General features: G+C 34.8%; 1 protein-coding gene across 1 annotated transcript in view; it reads right to left on the bottom strand.

Annotated features, from left to right (window-relative positions):
- NDUFAF2 (NADH:ubiquinone oxidoreductase complex assembly factor 2) overlaps window positions 1-18,829 on the bottom strand; it is a 228,562-nt gene that overhangs the window by 68,784 nt on the left and 140,949 nt on the right. Inside the window, exon 3 of the mRNA XM_051991091.1 lies at window positions 15,846-15,886. Within this exon, the coding sequence (XP_051847051.1) occupies window positions 15,846-15,886 (41 nt within the window). The remainder of the gene's footprint in view (window positions 1-15,845; window positions 15,887-18,829) is intronic.

Genomic DNA, 18,829 nt, shown 5'->3' with positions numbered 1-18,829 from the left:
TGGAGGCTGCTTTCTTTGGGAGGGGGGAGTAGCTGGGTGGTGTTACCGAGCTTCCTCTATAGACTTCGGGGGCAGCAGTGAGGCCCTTACAGGACAGGGATGGCTGTGCTGCACCTGCGCTCTGAGGTCCGAGAGTGTGCTGAAACACTCTGGGGGAGGGGTGGCCAGGTCCCGAGAGACTCCAGCTGTTTGGGGTTGTATTTTTAGCTTCTCTACTGGGCTGCTGACTTGCTGCCAGGGCAAAGTATCCAATCCTATAGCAAAGCTCTCTCTACAGAGACTGCTGCAATCACACCCCACCCCCTCTCCACTCTGCTCAGCTCTGAGCTGCCTTCCCTGCTCTCGCTGCCGCTGCTGCCTGCAGTCTGCTTCCGATCTAAAAACCGTCCCTGCCCTCGCGCTAAAACAGACCTTTTCTGACGAGTCTCAAGGATGGCTTCTCTTGGTAACTATTTGTAGGTTTTTTTTCAGTCGAGCATTAATTCAGAGGCTTGTAATGAAGTGGATAGTGAGAGAAAAACACGGAGGTTACACAGCTGTGTGCCTCCTCTCCGCCATCTTGGCGAGAAGTCTATCCAGTTCTATTTTTAAAGAAATTGTTTTCTTCAGTGGATTTCCTTCCCCCTCCCCCCCTGCCCGCCCAATTTGGTCAATTCTGCTTTTTAAAGCAATCTTTTTTCATCATTGGCTTTTTGTTCTTCCTTTACTATTTGGTCTTATCTATTTTAAGGTGTTATTTTCTTCATTTTTACGGGGGCAGGGGGTCTCCTTTACCAAGCTGTTCACTTGTTTTTTATGATTTCCTCGCAACATTTTCATTTGTCTTCCTAATTTTTTTTCTATCTCGCTTACCTGACATTTTCAAAATATTTTTTGAGCTGTTCTATGTTATAAGATGATTTTCTATTTGTTGGGGGGGAGACTTCAGATGGGGGAACTTTGACTTTTTTATCTTCTTCTAAATGTATCCTTGTCACCATAGTAACTTTCTATGATCAGATTCATTTTCACTTATTTGCTAATTTCCCTAATTTATTATTTGGCTTTTATCTGTTTATTAAAGTAAATAAAGTAAACTCTGCTTTCAGGGTGGAGGGTGCACTGTCCCAAATTTCAGGCTTTTGTGCAACTGTTTTCAGAGATGCTTCTAGGGATCTGAAAATGTTCAGTTCTTCCAAGGTGTAAGATGTAAGGAGAGGTGTTCACACTACTTTCCTGGTCTATGCTCTGGTCTATAAGTTACAGTACTATTTTCTGCCATGGCTACAAGCTCTGGTGTGCTAGTGCTTCTCACCTTGAGACTGTCACCTAAGACTATGACTCAAGATGGGAATATAAGCAAAACAAGAAAGTCCTGCATCAGTACTAGCAAAAAACTAGTGTAGGGGTAGCTAGGTGGCGCAGTGAATTGAGCACCAGTGATGAAGTCAGGATGACCTGAATTCAAATCTAGTGTCAGACACTTTAACCACATCCAGGCTGTGTGATCCTGGGTAAGTCCCTTAATCCCAATTGCCTCAGCAAAAAAAAAAAAAAAAAAAAAAAAAAAAAAAAAAAGACTCATGTAATTTCCTTCTAACCAGATTCAGAACTTCTTACCATCTGTGACTAAGAGCTCTGGAAGTCTCCATTGCTGCTACTGCTGGTTAAGTGGCTTCCAAGGGCTATTCCTGGTTTGCTAAGGGCAGAATTGTGCCAGTGTGGCTTGTACTGGGAATATACTCCATTCTCACCTAGTAGCAACCTTTCATGCTGACTTTCCATGTTGTCCTGGGCTGGAAAATTATTTCACTCTGTCTTTTTGTGGGTTCTGACACTCTAAAATTTGTTTGGAGTCATTATTTAAAGGTACTGGGGAAGCCTGGGGGAAAGACAAGGCAAATCCTTGCTTTTACTCTGTCTCTTGGGCTCTACTCTCTGCATAGATTTCTGTTTACTATCAAAAATAACCTGCCATAGATTTAATACAAGCCTCACAACCTTATTCAGGCACTTACAGAATATATAGTTCTTTTAACCCTATTATTTGCTATAGCAGATAATTTTAGAATAAAACAGGGGCATATCTATAATGAACCAACTCAAATGCTGCCTGAAGAATAAGAACAGTTATATAAGAGATCCATAAACTAATGAACACATATCATACTTCAGGTTGGTTTGTAAAAGCCAAAAATGGAAGAATGTGGATGTACAATAAGGCTGCCCCATTCCAGCATCACCCATGCCCTTTATACTCTTTTAGAAATAGTAATAATAATATATTTTTAGTATCTTGGCCTAAACTCTTAGTATTGAGTGAGGAAAAGATTTAATCAGTTTTCCCTAGTGTAGATCACATGCCAAAGAAGAAGTATCCTATATCATTCATATTGAAAGCCTAATCAGTTTTTAAGAGAGAAAGCTGATGAAGTCAAAGGACTTCCTGAAACTTAAAGAAAAACATCTTTACTTAATTCACTTAATAAAAAGATTGCTGGAGCTTATCTAACAAGGTTGGAATCAGGTTTTCCTTCCACACAGGGAGTGGTTAAAGATGGATAGAGTGGTTTTAAGAAAATGATTTCCAAGGGTATTCCAAGAGTGAAGTGACTATTGTTCTACTTGTCAAATCAAAACTGTTACTTGAAGTGTGTGATTACATTTATCTTATGGAATTTTTGTCCCTTATTCCTATAAATTGTCATCTGAAAATGGTTGACAGAGATAGATTTCCAAAGGCAGGATAAATTTCTGTCTTTGGATATTTTCTTTAAGCAAACATGCTTAAAATTAATAAAATATTCTGGGACAGGTATGTGCCTAAATTAAAGAATACAGAATATGTCTTCCCCATATTCACTGACAAGATCACCTAGCAAACACAAAAAGCTTTCAATAACTTTGGACTTATATAGTTGTCTATAACATCTGGATGCATTACTAGGCCATTCAAGTCCTGATTCCTACTTAGAATAAGAGAATAAGAGATTTCAAACTGGAAGGGACCCCAACAGATATCCTAATCTAATCCCCTCATTTTACAGATGAGAAAACTGAAGCCCAGAGACAAAAACAAATGCCCAAGGTCATATAAGTAGGAAGTAGCACAATCAGGATATGAGCACAGGTCATCTGATTCTAAAGCTAACACTTTATCTACAACATGACACTATTTCTCTGGGATACTTCAATGGATCTGTCATAGCACTGATACTTTAAAATAGTCAATAATTGTCATTATAGTGGAATCTTCTATTCTTTGCAGCACCTTTTCATCAGTAGTATGAGTATAAAGACTTGGTTCTCCTATAGAATATAGTTTGTAAGAGCCTGCTTATTTTCATTCACACAATTTCATCAAGAATGGTCTCAATATGTATTTAAATTATTCTTTAAAGGATTTTGTAGAAATGGGAAAGTAAGCATATGGGGCTGGCAGTCACTGCAATTTTTCTTGTTTCCTCAATCATGTTTTAGAGGAGTAATAATTTTCATAATTTCTTCCAAGTTATTTATACTCTGTTTCCTCTTTTAAATATCTTGAGAAGAGATTCCTAAATTCTCTTAAAAGTAAGTGATCTTCTGAATCTACCTCTTTTAATTTATACTTTAGTTCAGATATTCTTACATTTTTTTCTTTTTCTCTTCACTGACATTTCAATTTCATTCTACCAAAAAAAAACTGGCAAAAGTCAAAATCCTAGTTGGCAATTTAAGACAATACTGAAAATAAAGGAAATGTAAAAGCAACTTGAAGGATATGTAAGAATTTGAGTGAAAAGTTCCATAGTCATAAGTAAATTTCCCACATGCAATAAATACAATTTTTTGTCTGTCTCCTATTGAATTCTGGGGCCATTTTATCATCCTTTTACAGTTTCTATCCAACACACACAAACTTCTTAATAAGCCCTTTGGAGTTATCCATGTAACTTCATGTTATATTCTGGAAATTGGGAATTGTTTATGGTTTTTTCAATGTGGAAAATTAGGCTTCACGTTGTTCTGAGGCTTAACACAGTCAGTATTATCAACCACATACTGAAGAATCTGGAATAAGGAACTTAATATATTAGGGAATTTCTTTTACATCTAGAGTCAGTGCTGAACACAACTTGTAAGTATGACAAAGGTGAATACCTTTAGCAAACATAAATCTCTCTATGTTGTACCCGGTTTAACATTAATCCTGTAATGAGCTGAGGCTTGAGCTGATGCACTGAGGTCCCAAGCACATAAGGCTAATACTCTATTAATATATAAGCTTGGAGAAAGAATGGCCCCCGCCCACTTTTTGTGCAAGTCCTGATGTGTTGTATAGGAAATGACGATTTTGGTGGGTGGAGGCAGGGGAGTGGAAAAGGAAGGGGAAGGAGAGATTGCTTGCTTTTGCCATTGCGATGACCTTTCAGCTCAGATCTCCCTCTGTTAGCTGGTTTCCTGTCGCAGCTGCCCATATTGCTATTGCAATCTTTCTTGCCCATATTGCTATCGCAATCCTTATTCATCTCTTCACTTCAATAAAGATTGAAGATTTTTCCCTTAACCTGAATTCCTTACTCTGGCTGATTTTAAATACGCAGTCATTACATAATCCTCTGATAGAAGAAATTTGTTTAATAAGTAATGTGCACAGTAATCACTGAATAAATGTATATCCGTTGAATTTACTGTGTGGTACTTGATTCAATGAATAGTAAACATTTTTTCTTTTTTTTTTTTTAACTTTATTTTATTTTAGCTTTTTATTTACAAGATGCATTGGTAGTTTTTCAGCACTGACTCTTGCGAAACCTTCTGTTCCAACTTTTCCCCTCCTTCCCCCCACGCTCTCCCCTAGATGGCAGATAGATCAATACATGTTAAGTATGTTAAAGTATATGTTAAATACAATATATGTATACATATTTATGCAGTTATCTTGCTGCTAAGAAAAAAATGGATTTAGAAATAAGATAAAAATAACCTGAGAAGGAAAACAAAAATGCAAACAGACAATAACAGAAGATATAGAAATGCTACGTTGTGGTCTGCACTCATTCTCATAGTTCTTTTGCTGGGTGTAGCTGGTTCTCTTCATTACTGAACAATCGGAATTACGGAACAATCTCATTGTTGAAGAGAGCCATGTTCATCAGAATTGATCATCATATAGTATTTTATTGAAGTGTATAATGATCTCCTGGTCCTGCTCATTTCACTCAGCATCAGTTCATATAAGTCTCTCCAGGACTTTCTGAAATCATCCTGCTGGTCATTTCTTACAGAACAATAACATTCCATAACATTCATATACCATAATTTATTCAACCATTCTCCAATTGATGGGCAGGCATTAAATTTCCAGTTTTTTGCCACTATAAAAAGGGCTGCCACAATTATTTTTGCACATACAGGTCCCTTTCCTTCTTTAAGATCTCTTTGGGATATAAACCCAGTAGTAACACTGCTGGATGAAAGGATATGCACTGTTTGATAACTTTTTGAGCATAGTTCCAAATTGCTCTCTAGAATGGCCGGATGCATTCATAATTTCACCAACAATGTATCAGTGTCCCAGTTTTTCCACATCCCCTCCAACATTCTGCATTATCTTTTCCTGTCATCCTAGCCAATCTGAGAGGTGTGCAGTGGTATCTCAGAGTTATCCTAATTTGCATTTCTCTGATCAATAATGATTTGAAGCATCTTTTCATATGGCTAGAAATAGTTTCAATTTTGAATGAATAGTAAACATAAAACTTGTTATTGTAATAATTTTGAGTTCCCTCTTCTCCCCTAATCTACATCTCAACACTTTTTTTTTTTTAATTACCTGAGGAAGACTGCAGATATTGTGAAACTCTGAACCCTGTTCAAAGACATCCTTCTTTTCAATATTTAGAATATAACATATACCCTAATTTGAACACCTTAAATGACTTTCAGAAATTGATAGGAGATCTCCAATGGATGTGTTCAGTGTTAGGCTTAACTCTCTATCAATTACAACTATTATATGACATTTTAAGAGGAAACATTGATTTAAACTCACCACATAAGCTTACAAAAGAAGCTCAAGAGGCTTTGAGAGAAGTTGAATTGGCTTTATCCAATGTGGTTGAGTCATTCAAAAACCTTTGGAAATATCAGTTTTTACTATAAAAGAGGCACCCACAGTAGTCCTTCATCAAGGAGACAGTGTAATAGAATGGGTGAACCTCCCAGCATAACCAGAACAAAGCCTTATCCCTTACCCAGTGCTTGTGGATAGAATTTTATTAAAGGCCATTAAGTGAGCAGTACAATTATCTGGGCCTAAGACCTGACAAACCATATACCTTTTATACCAATGCACAAATTAATGTATGCTGTGAAACCATCCCCCAGTGGCAAATTTTATTAGCCACAGTTCCAAATTTTATACATGGATCTCTGTTAAAGATAACCTGGCTATTACATAATTGGCAATGGATTTTTAAAGAAAAGGTTTCTAAGGTTCCTCCTCTTCAAGGACCAACTATCTTTACAGATGCATCCAAACATAACATTTGTGCTATATAAAAAGAGTAGTCAGAAACTCCTTTTCAGTTTACTTAGCAGAATGAATTGTATGCAATCATGCTAGCTCTTACTTTTTATCCAGGAATGTAAATATAATATTTGATTTGGCCTATTCAGCAAGTGTGGTACAAAAAATTACCACAGCCCAAATAAAATTTGTCGTTTCTAATATATATCAGCTTTTTAAGGAACTTCAAGAGCAAGTGGAAAGCATCCAGGTAAGATTTATCTCTTGTATGTCCACTCTCATAGTGGATTTCCAGGTCCCATTTTTTATTGATATTCATAGACGGATAGAATTCTAACCAAGTTAGCCAATACTCCTTTATTTCAGGTAGCCCAAGAATCTCATTCTAAATATCATCAGGCTGCTCGAGCTTTACATTTGCAATTTAGGATAACAAAAGAGGAAGCTAGGAGCATAGAAAAAGCCTTTACAGCTTGCCTTCCTTTTCACACTCCTATATGCTCACTCCAAAAAAGAACCCTTGTGGTTTGAGACCAAATGAAATTTGGCAAATGGATATGACCCATTATAAATCTTTTGGTCATCTGTCTTTTATCCAAATTGTAGTAGACACCTTTTCGAGATTTACTTCTGCAATACCAGCAGCAAAAGAGACTGCCCGAGTAGTCACTGAATTTCTTATACAAGATTTTGCAATTATGCATGTGTCACAAGCAATAAAAACAGATATTATACCTGCATATACTTCTAAACATTTTGCACACTTTTTTTGCACATTTTTGTGCACAATATCAGATTTTATACACCACTGGCATACTTTTTAATCCTCAAGGACAGGCAGTAATAGATAGGAGAAACAGAAACATCAAGACACTCCTCCAAAAACAAAAGAAAGGGAGAGCCACAGGTAACCCTGGATCACTTTTAAATTTAGCTCTTTATACTATTAATTTTTTGATTTTTGATAAAGATGCACTGGCTCTGCCAGATAGGTTTTATAACCCACCAGAAGGGCAGTGTCCAATGCGAACAGCTCCAGTATCTTTAGATAACTGTCAGGTGATGTGGAGAGATCCAGAAAGTGATGACTGGAAAGGACCAGATAAGTTAACTGCTTGGGGGAGAGGGTTTGCTTGTATCTCTACAGATGGAAAAGGAATCAAATAGGTGCCAATGAGTCATATTCGTCTTGTCCATCGGAGAGAGACAGAAAAGAAGATGACCCTTGAAACAAAGGAAGAGACCCAGACCCAAGAAATATTAAATGGCTCAATCTCTGACTACACATGCCACTGATGTGTATGGCTTGACTCACGAACATCAAAAAATTGTTAATGAGATTGCTGTAGGACTTCAAAATCTACAGAAATCATTGGATTCCCTGACACATAAAGTAATGGACAATAGATTGGTTTTGGACTATCTCTTGGCTGCTGAAGGAGGTGTACGTGTGATTGTTATTTATATATCCTCCTTCTAGGACTTATGGACATATAATTCCCCATCTTGATTCATATTGTTTGTTACATCACTACAAACCTGTGTTATATTCCTATGTGCTTGTATAATATCTCCCATGCTGATGGATTTATGTATACCTGTTTCAAGTAAGACCCTTCAGCCCAGAGGAAACCTGCTAACAATATTTGGTTTGACTCCCCATTTTCGTTTGGTGCTCACCTCCCTTCCTGAGAAGTCAAGGAAGGTGGGATCACCTCCTTTTTGGAGTTTTCACCTCTCTGAGAAGTCAGGAAGGGCATGACCACCGGTGTTCTAAAACAAAAGAAAGGTGGAGATGTAGAGGATTGCAGATATTGGGGAACTCTGAGGAAAGTATGCTTGAAGCAAAAATATAGCGAGGTGTTTACTATTGGTTCTCTAGTTCACATATACTTAGTATAGTGACATAATGATTCTAGAGTTGGCACATGCTCAGTGTGCTGTAGTGATGTAATTGTACTAAGATATTTAAGGGCTGAGAGAACTTGAAATAAGCAGACTTGAGTGTGTATAAGCTCGAGCTTAGACTCCAGACTCCAGACTCTATCCCTGACCATCCTCATGGTGACCTACTAAGACCAAAGATCATCCAGAGACCCTTGAGAAAGCTAGCCCGGACATTACAATCACTCATCATCTTCCATTTTCCTTTTACCCGTCTACAATCTTCACATCATGACCAAGCATTCTCAATGTAACCTTGATTCTGTTTCCTTTCACTATATTCCAGCAAATTTTTTCCATAATCATAACCTCCCCCCCTTTTCATCTTTAATATTCCACTTGTTCCCTTATTTTTGGCTAAAAATGATCCTAGGTTACCTTTTCATATTTAAAAAAATCTTTACAAGATCTATCATCTCTTCAAATTAACTATATAACCACAACTTCAAATGAAATAATATATTTAATTCTCCTTTTCACAGCCAAAGTCCCAGAAAAGGTGTTCATATTCCTTTGTTCTACTCCCTCCTCAACCCCTTAAAATCTGGCTTGGTATTTCACTGGTCAACTAAAATTTTTTTCAATGTTACTAATTCACTCATAATTGTGAAATCTCCTGCTTTTGTTCAAATCTAGTCCCTTCTGATTTGACTGTAGAATTTTATACTGCTGACCACCCTTTCTCTTTCCTGAAAACTCTGGATTTTCATTACATTGATCTTTCCTCTTACTTATATCTCTTATATCTTCCTGGTTCCTTTTCCTTAGTCTGTATCATGATTTATATCCCACATGTTCATCGGGGATATAAACCCAAAGATATGTCCTGGGTCCTTTTTCTCTATCTTCTCTTTATATTCTCATTAGTTCCAATTGAGTTCAATTATAATTTTAATGCAGTCAACTCCCAAATCTATACAGCCTCAGTCTCTCTCCTGTCAATTAGATATTACATGGTGGATTTCACAGAAGCATCTAAAACTCAATACGTTTAAAAAATACTTTATTCTGGCTCTTCCCAAATCAATTCCTCATCCCAACTACTCTATTTCTGTTGATATTATCACAGTTCTTCTAATTATATAGAAGACATAACTTTGGAGTCATTTCCTATTAGGTCCCCTCTTCTTCAATATTCAGTTAATTTTCAAGTGATGTTGACATAACTACTGCAACATTTCTCACATTCATCTTCTTCACTAACATGGCAACATTCTACTTTAAGATCTCACCTAAAGATCATAAATTTAGAATTATAAATGGACAACTTTTCAGAGAAGAAGCTGAATACCCAAGATTAAACTGGTAATAAATAATACACCTCACCTGGTCCACTGAAATAGTTTCCCAATTGCACTCTCTACTTCAAGCCTCTATCCTCTCCAATTAATACTCTATATAGCTCCCCAAAAGAATATTCCTAAAAATAGATCTGACCATGTCACTCTCCTACTTAAACAGCTTTAATTATAAAGTACAAATTACTGAATGACTGTAGAGGGTCACAGTGGGGAAACTCTTAGTGATGTATAAGACCCTTCAGCCCAGAAGGAACCTGGTAACAATGTCTGGTTTGGTTCCACATCTCTGCCAAAGGCTCTTGACCTTCCTGAGAAGTCAGGGGACAGTGACAGTCTTTGTTGTGATTGAAGCAGAGTGATATCATGTGGTAAAGAGTGATACCAGGTGGCAATCTATATACAATAGCAAGTTGTTTATGTGGTCCCACATGAGCAGTGTATACTAGGCACATGCCTAGTATTGTTTTTGTTACATAAGGGTATAAAAAAGGGAAAGTACTTGGAATAAACAGACTCCATTTTTCCACTATCCTCAGGAATCCTACCTCATTACTTCTCCATTAGGATGGGATATTTTAATCACTCGGGGTGGGGGATGCTCTAGAAAGCAATGGTACATTTTGTCACCCCAACTTGGGGGCTTTAGAAAGCAAGACACAACAAATGACATTTAAAGTCCATCATGATCTGGCTCCAACCTACCTTCCTATGCTTAGTACATGTTATGCCTTAGCACTCAACTCTTTGATCCACACTCCACATTCCATGAATTTTCATATCTTGCAAGGGCTATTCCCCATGTCTGAAATGCACTCCATCATTTTCATCTCAGAACACTTTGCTTTCAAAACTTAATTTAAGGACAATTTTTAATGCAAACTTTCCTGAAGCATCTCATTCTTACCATTCCCTGTCCCAGCAGCTAAAGCTCTTCCCTTGAAAACTTATTTCATTTGTACATTTTCATTTTCTTTCTCCTAAAAAAATACAAGGTCTTTCAGGACAGAGAATGTTTTGTTTTTTGTCTTAGTATCACCAATGTCATGCATAATGCTTGCCATACATTAGGGACTTAAAAATTCCTGATATTTGAAGAGCTTAAAAACTAGTGCCCTGAAATGAAGTTTGATGATTTTTAAGAGGTCCTTTTCAAGCTTTTTTTCTACAAGTCTTTGAAAAGTGGGTGCTGCAGGGCAACTAGGTGGCGCAGTGGATAAAGCACCAACCCTAAAGTCAGGAAGACCTGAGTTCAAATCTGACCTCAGACACTTCACACTTCCTACCCTGGGCAAGTTACTTAACTCCAATTGCCTCAGCCAAAAAAAAAAAAAAAAGTGGGTGCTACAAAGAGCTTGGAAAGTACAAATGATTTCTGAATTTCCCTATATGCATTATAATAATATTCAATTTCTTATGATTGATTTCTTAAATTAGTCAACTATGTAGGACATGTGGCAAACTGCCACTTTATCCTTGTTATATAATAGCACCAGATTTTATGATAAATAGAAAAATTAAAATCATTGGAGATTCCTGATTCTTCTGCAACAGGATCATTCATTTTTACCTTTTCCCACAAGTTTGTTGTCTATTTTTTCTATGTGAATTTCTATCTCAAAATAGAGAAAAGATTAGGTTATCATTATCTATAATTCTATGTGCAACTCCTTTAGTAGTTAATTCAAACTATCGTGAAGCATCCAATAAATGAAGACAGTCATGAACATTATCATTAGAAAATAAAGACAACTCAGGTTAATCTGGAAATAATTTGACAAAATTGGAAAAGAATACAATCTATATTTGCATGGTATACCTATATAACACCAATGTTTTCCTAATTTTATTCCTAATTAAGATTATTGTGGACTTGAAATATTCTTAAAAGAGACAATCCCTAAAAGAGGAATATTTAATTTAACTATTTGCTCACATATTAGATGGATAAAAGGGCCATTTTGATAACAGAAGTTAGCATCATTATTAAGAATAACAGTTAATATTTTTGTCTACAAAGTGATTTACAAATATTATCTCATTTGATACTGACAACAACCCTGAAATTTAGATTCCCATTTAACAGAAAAAGGCACAAGTTAAGTGACTTGTTCAGGGTCATATTACTTTATCAAGTGATTGAGGTGAAATTTGAAATGAAGTCTTCCTGATTCCAAGCCCAGAAACCCACAATGCCATCTAGTTGTCTCAATTATTCTACTATACTATATTATTATTAAACTATTACAATGTGTGTGTATACATACACATATTTATTTACAAATCATTTTCTTGACCTGAATATATTTGTGTTGGCTATTTGGTATGTGAAGATATGAAAATCTATTTTAAACATTAAAATACAGAAACCATGCATCAGATGAGAGATATATTATAAATGTGCATACCCTTTATTATCACAGAAACAGCATATTCCAACATACACAAAAATTAGCAAATGAATATAATTAAAACTGTTTCAGCAGCAGCATAATTGCATTGAGAACAAAATATGGCATACTTCAAAGTGAAGTAAAAACAGGAAGCTAGTGTCGTTATTGGTTCTGTATCCCAAAGAGATCATAAAAAAGGAAAAAGAATTCACATGTGCAAAAATGTTTTTAGCAGCTCTTTTTATAGTGGCAAGGAATTGGAAATTGATGCCCATCACCTGGAGAATGGCTAAATATGTTCTAGTATATGAATATAATGAAAGATTATTAAATTATTTCAGAAAGGTTTGGAGAGACTTAAATGAACTGATGCTAGTAAAGTGAATGAATAGAACCAAGAGAACATTGTACACAGCAACAACAAGATTATGTGATGATAACAGTGATGGACTTGATTCTTTTCAACAGTGAGGTGATTCAGACTAATTTTGATAGACTTGTGATGGAGAGAGCCATCTGCAGCCAGATGATGATTATGGGAACTGAAGGTGGATCACAACATAGTTATTTTCACTTTCATTGTTCTGTTTGTTTGCTTGTTTTTTCTTTTTCATTTTTTCCCTTTTGATCAGATTTTTCTTGTGCAGCATGATAAATGTGGAAATATGTTTAGAATTAAGTTTAACCTATGTTGGATTACTTGTCTGGGGGAAGCAGGTGAAAGGGAAGAAAGGAGAAAATTTTGGAACACAAGGTTTTGAAAGGGTGAATGTTGAAAACTATCTGTGCATGAATTTTGAAAGATAAAAAGCTATTATTATTATTATTAAAAATAACCCTATAGGATGCTATAACTCAGCATGCAAACTGATTTTAAAAATCCAAATTATGGACAATCAATATGATCATCAGCTTAGTTCAGAATTTAATATGACCACAGGTGCAAAGCTGTAGTTTGAGATGTAAATACATTTTTATTATGCTTAGTAATACTTCTTTAAGGAAGTAGAGAAAGAGATTATGGAAAATTCTTTTGTCAAAATATTTTTTGAGTTGTAGATAAGAATTCTTGGCCATTACAACTTCCCTAATTTTTAGCTTATCTTTAAAAAAGATAACAGTACTTGTGTTTCTAACCAATGATATATATATATATGAATGACTTGTCACTCACTTCTAAATTGAAGTTGTACATTTTAAAAATATATATCTATCTCTTTTTATTCTAAAGCAAGAAATAATTGGGAACATGAATAGACCTAAAAATAAATGAATAATAGCAAGTTTTTTCCCCCCAGGGGCCTATAATCCTTTTTAAAAAAACAGAAAAAAGTCAAATAAGATGAAAAGAAATGTGTTAATAAACCAACCCTGAAATCAGAAGTCAGTTTATCAAAGTCAACTCAGCAACAATCCATTTGTGTTAAGATGCATCAATACTTTGTTATGAACAGATAGAACTTTTAAAATTTGTAGGACACTTTTTATTGCTACTGCAGCAGAAGCTAACCTCTTGAAGGTCTGTGAAAGTTTCACAAAGATTTGTGGCCAAACTTGGATCTCAGTAAAAAATACAGTCACAAAATTTCAATTGCATAGCCACCTACAGACTTAATTAGCCTATAATTCAAACTAGTACAAAAATGGTTGAAAGTAACATTCAAATATTTCTGCCCAGTCCCTAATGGCAATTAATAAAGACCTATAGTTACAGATAATGTAACAGTTTGAAGATGGAATGGCTTTTTTGTGGAATTTGATAATTTTCTTTACAGTTTAATGCTTTAATTCAGAGGAGTCCAGCACTTAAAATAATCTTAATTTAATTTCTTTTAAAATACTTTCTAGATATTATTGAATTAACAGAAGAAATTCAACCAAAACCCTAAGTTACACATCTTTCTTATTGTCAACCCAAACCCTAAGTTAGCCATCTTTCTTATTGCCACACATCAAACTATATGACATAAGCAAGAAAGGGAAGAGAATTGGTATCAATTTGTTGTTTAAATCTGTGGGTGTAATGTTCTGCTATAAAATAAGTTCTGCTATAACTTTTTATCTATACAACCAAGTATACCTTTATACATATACATAAAACACTTAAGTAAAATTAAATAATATGATTTTTCAAAACCAGATTTGTTGATCGCTTCACTAATTGTACTTTAAATACAAACCTCATGGAGGGATCAAAACAATGAGTGAAAAAGTATTTATTTATTGGATGCTTGCTATGGTACATAGTTAAGCAAGATAATTCCTCCTTTCAAAATTCTTTTGTTCAAATAAGAAAAATGTAACACAAACACACACACACACACACACACACATGGAAATGATAATTAGGGAAGAGAGCTTGGTCTGTGAAGTCAGATATTAGTTGAGAAATGCTAATTGACATGCCCCTTGTAAGTGGCACTCTTGGTTTGCTTACTATGTTCAGAGGAAAAAATGGGATGGGCAGGGGTTGGGGTAGAAAAGGGATGATGCACATGATGGTAGGGAAGATGACAAAATGGCCTGGATAGAAAGCTGGAAGGGATATGAAACTATAGAAGTATAGTGGCATATATAATAGCTATAGGAGGCTAGGTAAATCTGCATTCACTCAAGCAGCTTGCTCAACCTTAGGGGTAAGAGATCCAAAGATGAATAATATAACAGTTATAATTGATACTTTTAGTATTATTTTACATTGAGGTTACTCAACATTATGGGATAATACTTAAAGACAAATATACTTTTTAAGTGAAAAAATATGAATAAAAACACAGTTTGAAAATAACACAGTTCCAAACTGTCTATGGATTTTATCTAACAATTTGCCACATAATAATTTAGAGCTCTAGGTGAAGTGTACATACTTCATGCTCATAGAATAAAGCTTTTTATATTACAGCCTAGAGAAAAGCAAGTCAAAGAGTAATAAATCTGCCTGATATTTTAGTTGGGCTTCCATATTAACACAGATCAAAATCTGGAAATTTTATGTTATAGCAGTATACAATCTTCCTAAACCTGCATTCAGTGTTTAACACTGGGGCAGGATAATAAATGAATCTTTCAATATGTAGCCAACACATTATAGAATTTAGAAGCAGTTCTCTTGTGGAATTGCCCCAAGACTTTGAAGGCATGCCCACAGAGCACACAGTCTGGAAGATCCTACAAAACAAGAAAGGCATTTCCTACAGACAGGGCAGTGCTTAAAGAATATGCCACAAAAGGGAAATTTAGCAGAAGAGGTCTTTACCACTAGAGAGTGTTCTGAAATGTTCATGCACTTTATACCACTGTCTTTAACAGATGGCAGAATATGATGACAAGAAGTGAAAATCATTAGTAAAATATGAATGTTTATGGAAATGTGTACTGTTAACTATAAAAGACTATTCTAAGTATAAAGGAATATTTATATATTTCCCACAAATCTGCCATGGATTAGTAATTAAAAAAAAATCAAAGAACTATGCTCTTGAAACACCTTTAGTAAGAGACTTTTCTTGAACAGTTCCTGTTCTTTTTACATTGTCTAATTTATATTTAAACCGTGAGTAAGTAGTTGCTGATATTTTGTATTTTAAAATTCCATAGAATGTATAACAAATGTAATTAAATATTTACTCAAGTGCAAAATAAACATAGTTTTCATTTCTTATGAGTAAATACACTAATCAAACATATTATTAGAATGTTTGCATAGTGAAATCTTACCTCAATGGTAGGTGGATTCTTTCTTGTTTTCCTAATCCAAGCTGTAAGGAAAAACAACACTGAAATGTATTACCCCATTTTAGGAAAAAATGAAAAAACAAAACTGATTATAAAATGAATTATAATTACAATGGAATAAGATTGAATTTCTTGAACCACAGACATAAATTGTGTAGGAGAAGACGGGTAAGAGAAGGGAGGGAGAAAAATTTGAAACACCAGATTTTTCAAGGGTGAATGTTGAAAACTGTCTTTATATATATTTTGAAAATTAAGAGGCATTATTATTTTTGAACCACACAGTGAGTCTCATTCCTTAAGAGTTACATCTCATATAGTCTGAATTAACTTTAAGGTACTATAGTATTAAAGTGAATTACAATGAAAACTTTATGATTGTGCCAGAATTCAGCTTATTTAAATTGAGAGGGCTGAGACTTAGGAATCCTTTACTCATAAAAATTGTTATTTTTTTTTCTTTTTTTTTTTTTTTAATTTTTATTTAATGATTACTTTATATTGACAACATTATCCCTTGCACTCGTTTCTTTTCCGATTTTTCCCCCTCCCTCCCTCCACCCCCTCCCCTAGATGGCAAGCAGTCCTTTATATGTTGGATATGTTGCAGTATATCCTAGATACAATATATGTTTGCAGAACTGAACAGTTCTCTTGTGGCATAGGGAGAATTGGATTCAGAAAGTATAAATAACCCGGGAAGAAAAACAAAAATGCAGATAGTTCACATTCGTTTCCCAGTGTTCTTTCTTTGGGTGTAGCTGCTTTTGTCCGTCAAAAAATTGTTATTTTCAATATTCCAAGGACCAATGTATTTGATGTGAGTTACTTCCTCCACTGGGAATGGTTGCAATCTACCCACTTTTTGACCTCTGCCCATCTCCTCTTGTCACATACCTCCCCCAAAGGTATCCTCCCTTACCATGCTGAAGGAATCTTTCTCTACATCTCTTGAGATTGTTTGGACAATTGACAGTGGGATGTTCGTTTTCTTATTTTCATTCTCTTTAAAGACTTGCCTTACCCATTTTTCCATTCAAAAAGATCTCTAATAATATTATTTAAATCTGCTCTGCCCAGTTATTCCTCGGTATTATATTATAGTCTCATGCCTACTGTGAATCCAATTCATTGTCCTTTGGTTGACCTACAACTTTAATTCTTTGGAGACTGGGATATTACATGATTCACAGCCATATAATATCTTGAGTGAAATAATGATGTTGAAAACATGGGCCTTTGTTTCAAGAAGAAGCTTGAGTTTATTATAAGCCTTTCATGATTTCTCAAATACAATAAAGCCTACTTTTTGCCTTCCATTCCATTCTAAATCCAGTTCATTATCTATCTTCAATGTATACCCAAAAAGTATGTGCTTACTGATACAATTCTAGTTTGTACATTCAATTGCTTGTTACAATGGACATTTCTGTAGAGTTTGCAATGTACTCAATTTTGATTCTCATTTAAGCCTAAAACTTAAAAACACTTTTCTATGTGTCATGGCCCCTTATGGCAGTCTGATGAAACCTACAGATTCTTTAGAAGTTAAAAAAAAATTACAATGGAAGGAAATGGTAAATTTCATTTAGAAATTAGTGAAAAGAAGTATGCAATTTCTTCCTCAAGCAAGTTCAAAGACCCTCTGAAATCTATCCACAGATCATTTGGGGGCCCAAGTTAAAAATCAATGTTTTAAGGGAAGATGGTATGTGTTATTATAATCTGTGTTTCATAGATGAGAAAAAAGGATTTAGAAAGAAAGGATAAATGAACTATGTCACACCCAGTAAATATCAGAGGGATTTAAAACTAGGTCTACCTAACTAACCTAAGTCTAACATATGGCATTATCCACCAGACATCAGAAATTCTTCATCTGTTTTTTTCTGTTTGTAAAGGCTTAATTCTTTTGAGGAGTAACTTACCTCAGAGTTGTTGTAAAAATCAAATGAGATAGCATATGTAAAGCACTTTGAAAACTTCAAAATGCCATGTAAGTATTGGGTGGTATTATTATTCTATTCACAATATTTATGAGCTTGATATAATCAAAACATATCTACAAACATCATGTACAAGGAGTTACTTCTTTTTGGATTCTGTGGTGGACCTTTCCTGGGATAGTAACAGACATCTTTTGTGAATATATATGATCCTGTTTTATATTTTTCTTGATGTCTAGTAATCTTTGTTACATCTTGACTCTTATATGATTTTAAATTATGTATGGGAGTTATTTTATTGGACACTGAGGTAGTGTTTGCTCTGCCAAATAAAATGCTTTCTTATAGTCAAAAACAATAAGCACAATAGGATCTTCTCCTATGTATTTCAGTAAATAATATAATTATAAGGATGTATCTCTCTGGTTCCCTCTCACATCCTTCATCAAGTATATTCTTTCAAATTTGTATAGGCGCAGTTGACAATATCTCAGTAGGTTTTTCTTCTTTGATTATAAAATCTGTGATTTTATTTCTAAAAGCATTTGAAAGCCTTCACCTTTCACCTGCCATGAGACTTCATCTATAAATGTCCTCAAGATTAGCACAGTTATTACTATTATTGTTAAAATTTCAATATATTTTTTCTTTGAGTAGGGCTTTAATACCTATTAAAAACAAGATTCTTTATAGATGTAGTAGCAATAATCAAACCTTTCAAATGACTCTCTATAGTTATAAGCTAAAGTTATCAATCTAATGGTGCTAACATTTCTTAGGAATAAGGCCACTTTTAGAAAAATTTAGTGCATTATTCAGTTAAAAGTTTTTTCCTTTAAATTTTTTAATTAATCCTTAGAATGATATTCATTCCAATGTTGTAGGTACTTTTAATTATATCACTGTCCCTGTACTCTCTCCATTGCTAGAGAATGCAGTTGGTTCATTTCTCAAGTTAATATTCTTCTAGTCACAAAATTTGAGCTGGAAGGGACCTCATTAGCCATATAGTCAAATCCA

This window comes from Antechinus flavipes, chromosome 1, assembly GCF_016432865.1.
Source record: "Antechinus flavipes isolate AdamAnt ecotype Samford, QLD, Australia chromosome 1, AdamAnt_v2, whole genome shotgun sequence".
Taxonomy (NCBI): Eukaryota; Metazoa; Chordata; class Mammalia; order Dasyuromorphia; family Dasyuridae; genus Antechinus; species Antechinus flavipes.
This window is presented reverse-complemented; position numbering and strand designations above follow the sequence as displayed.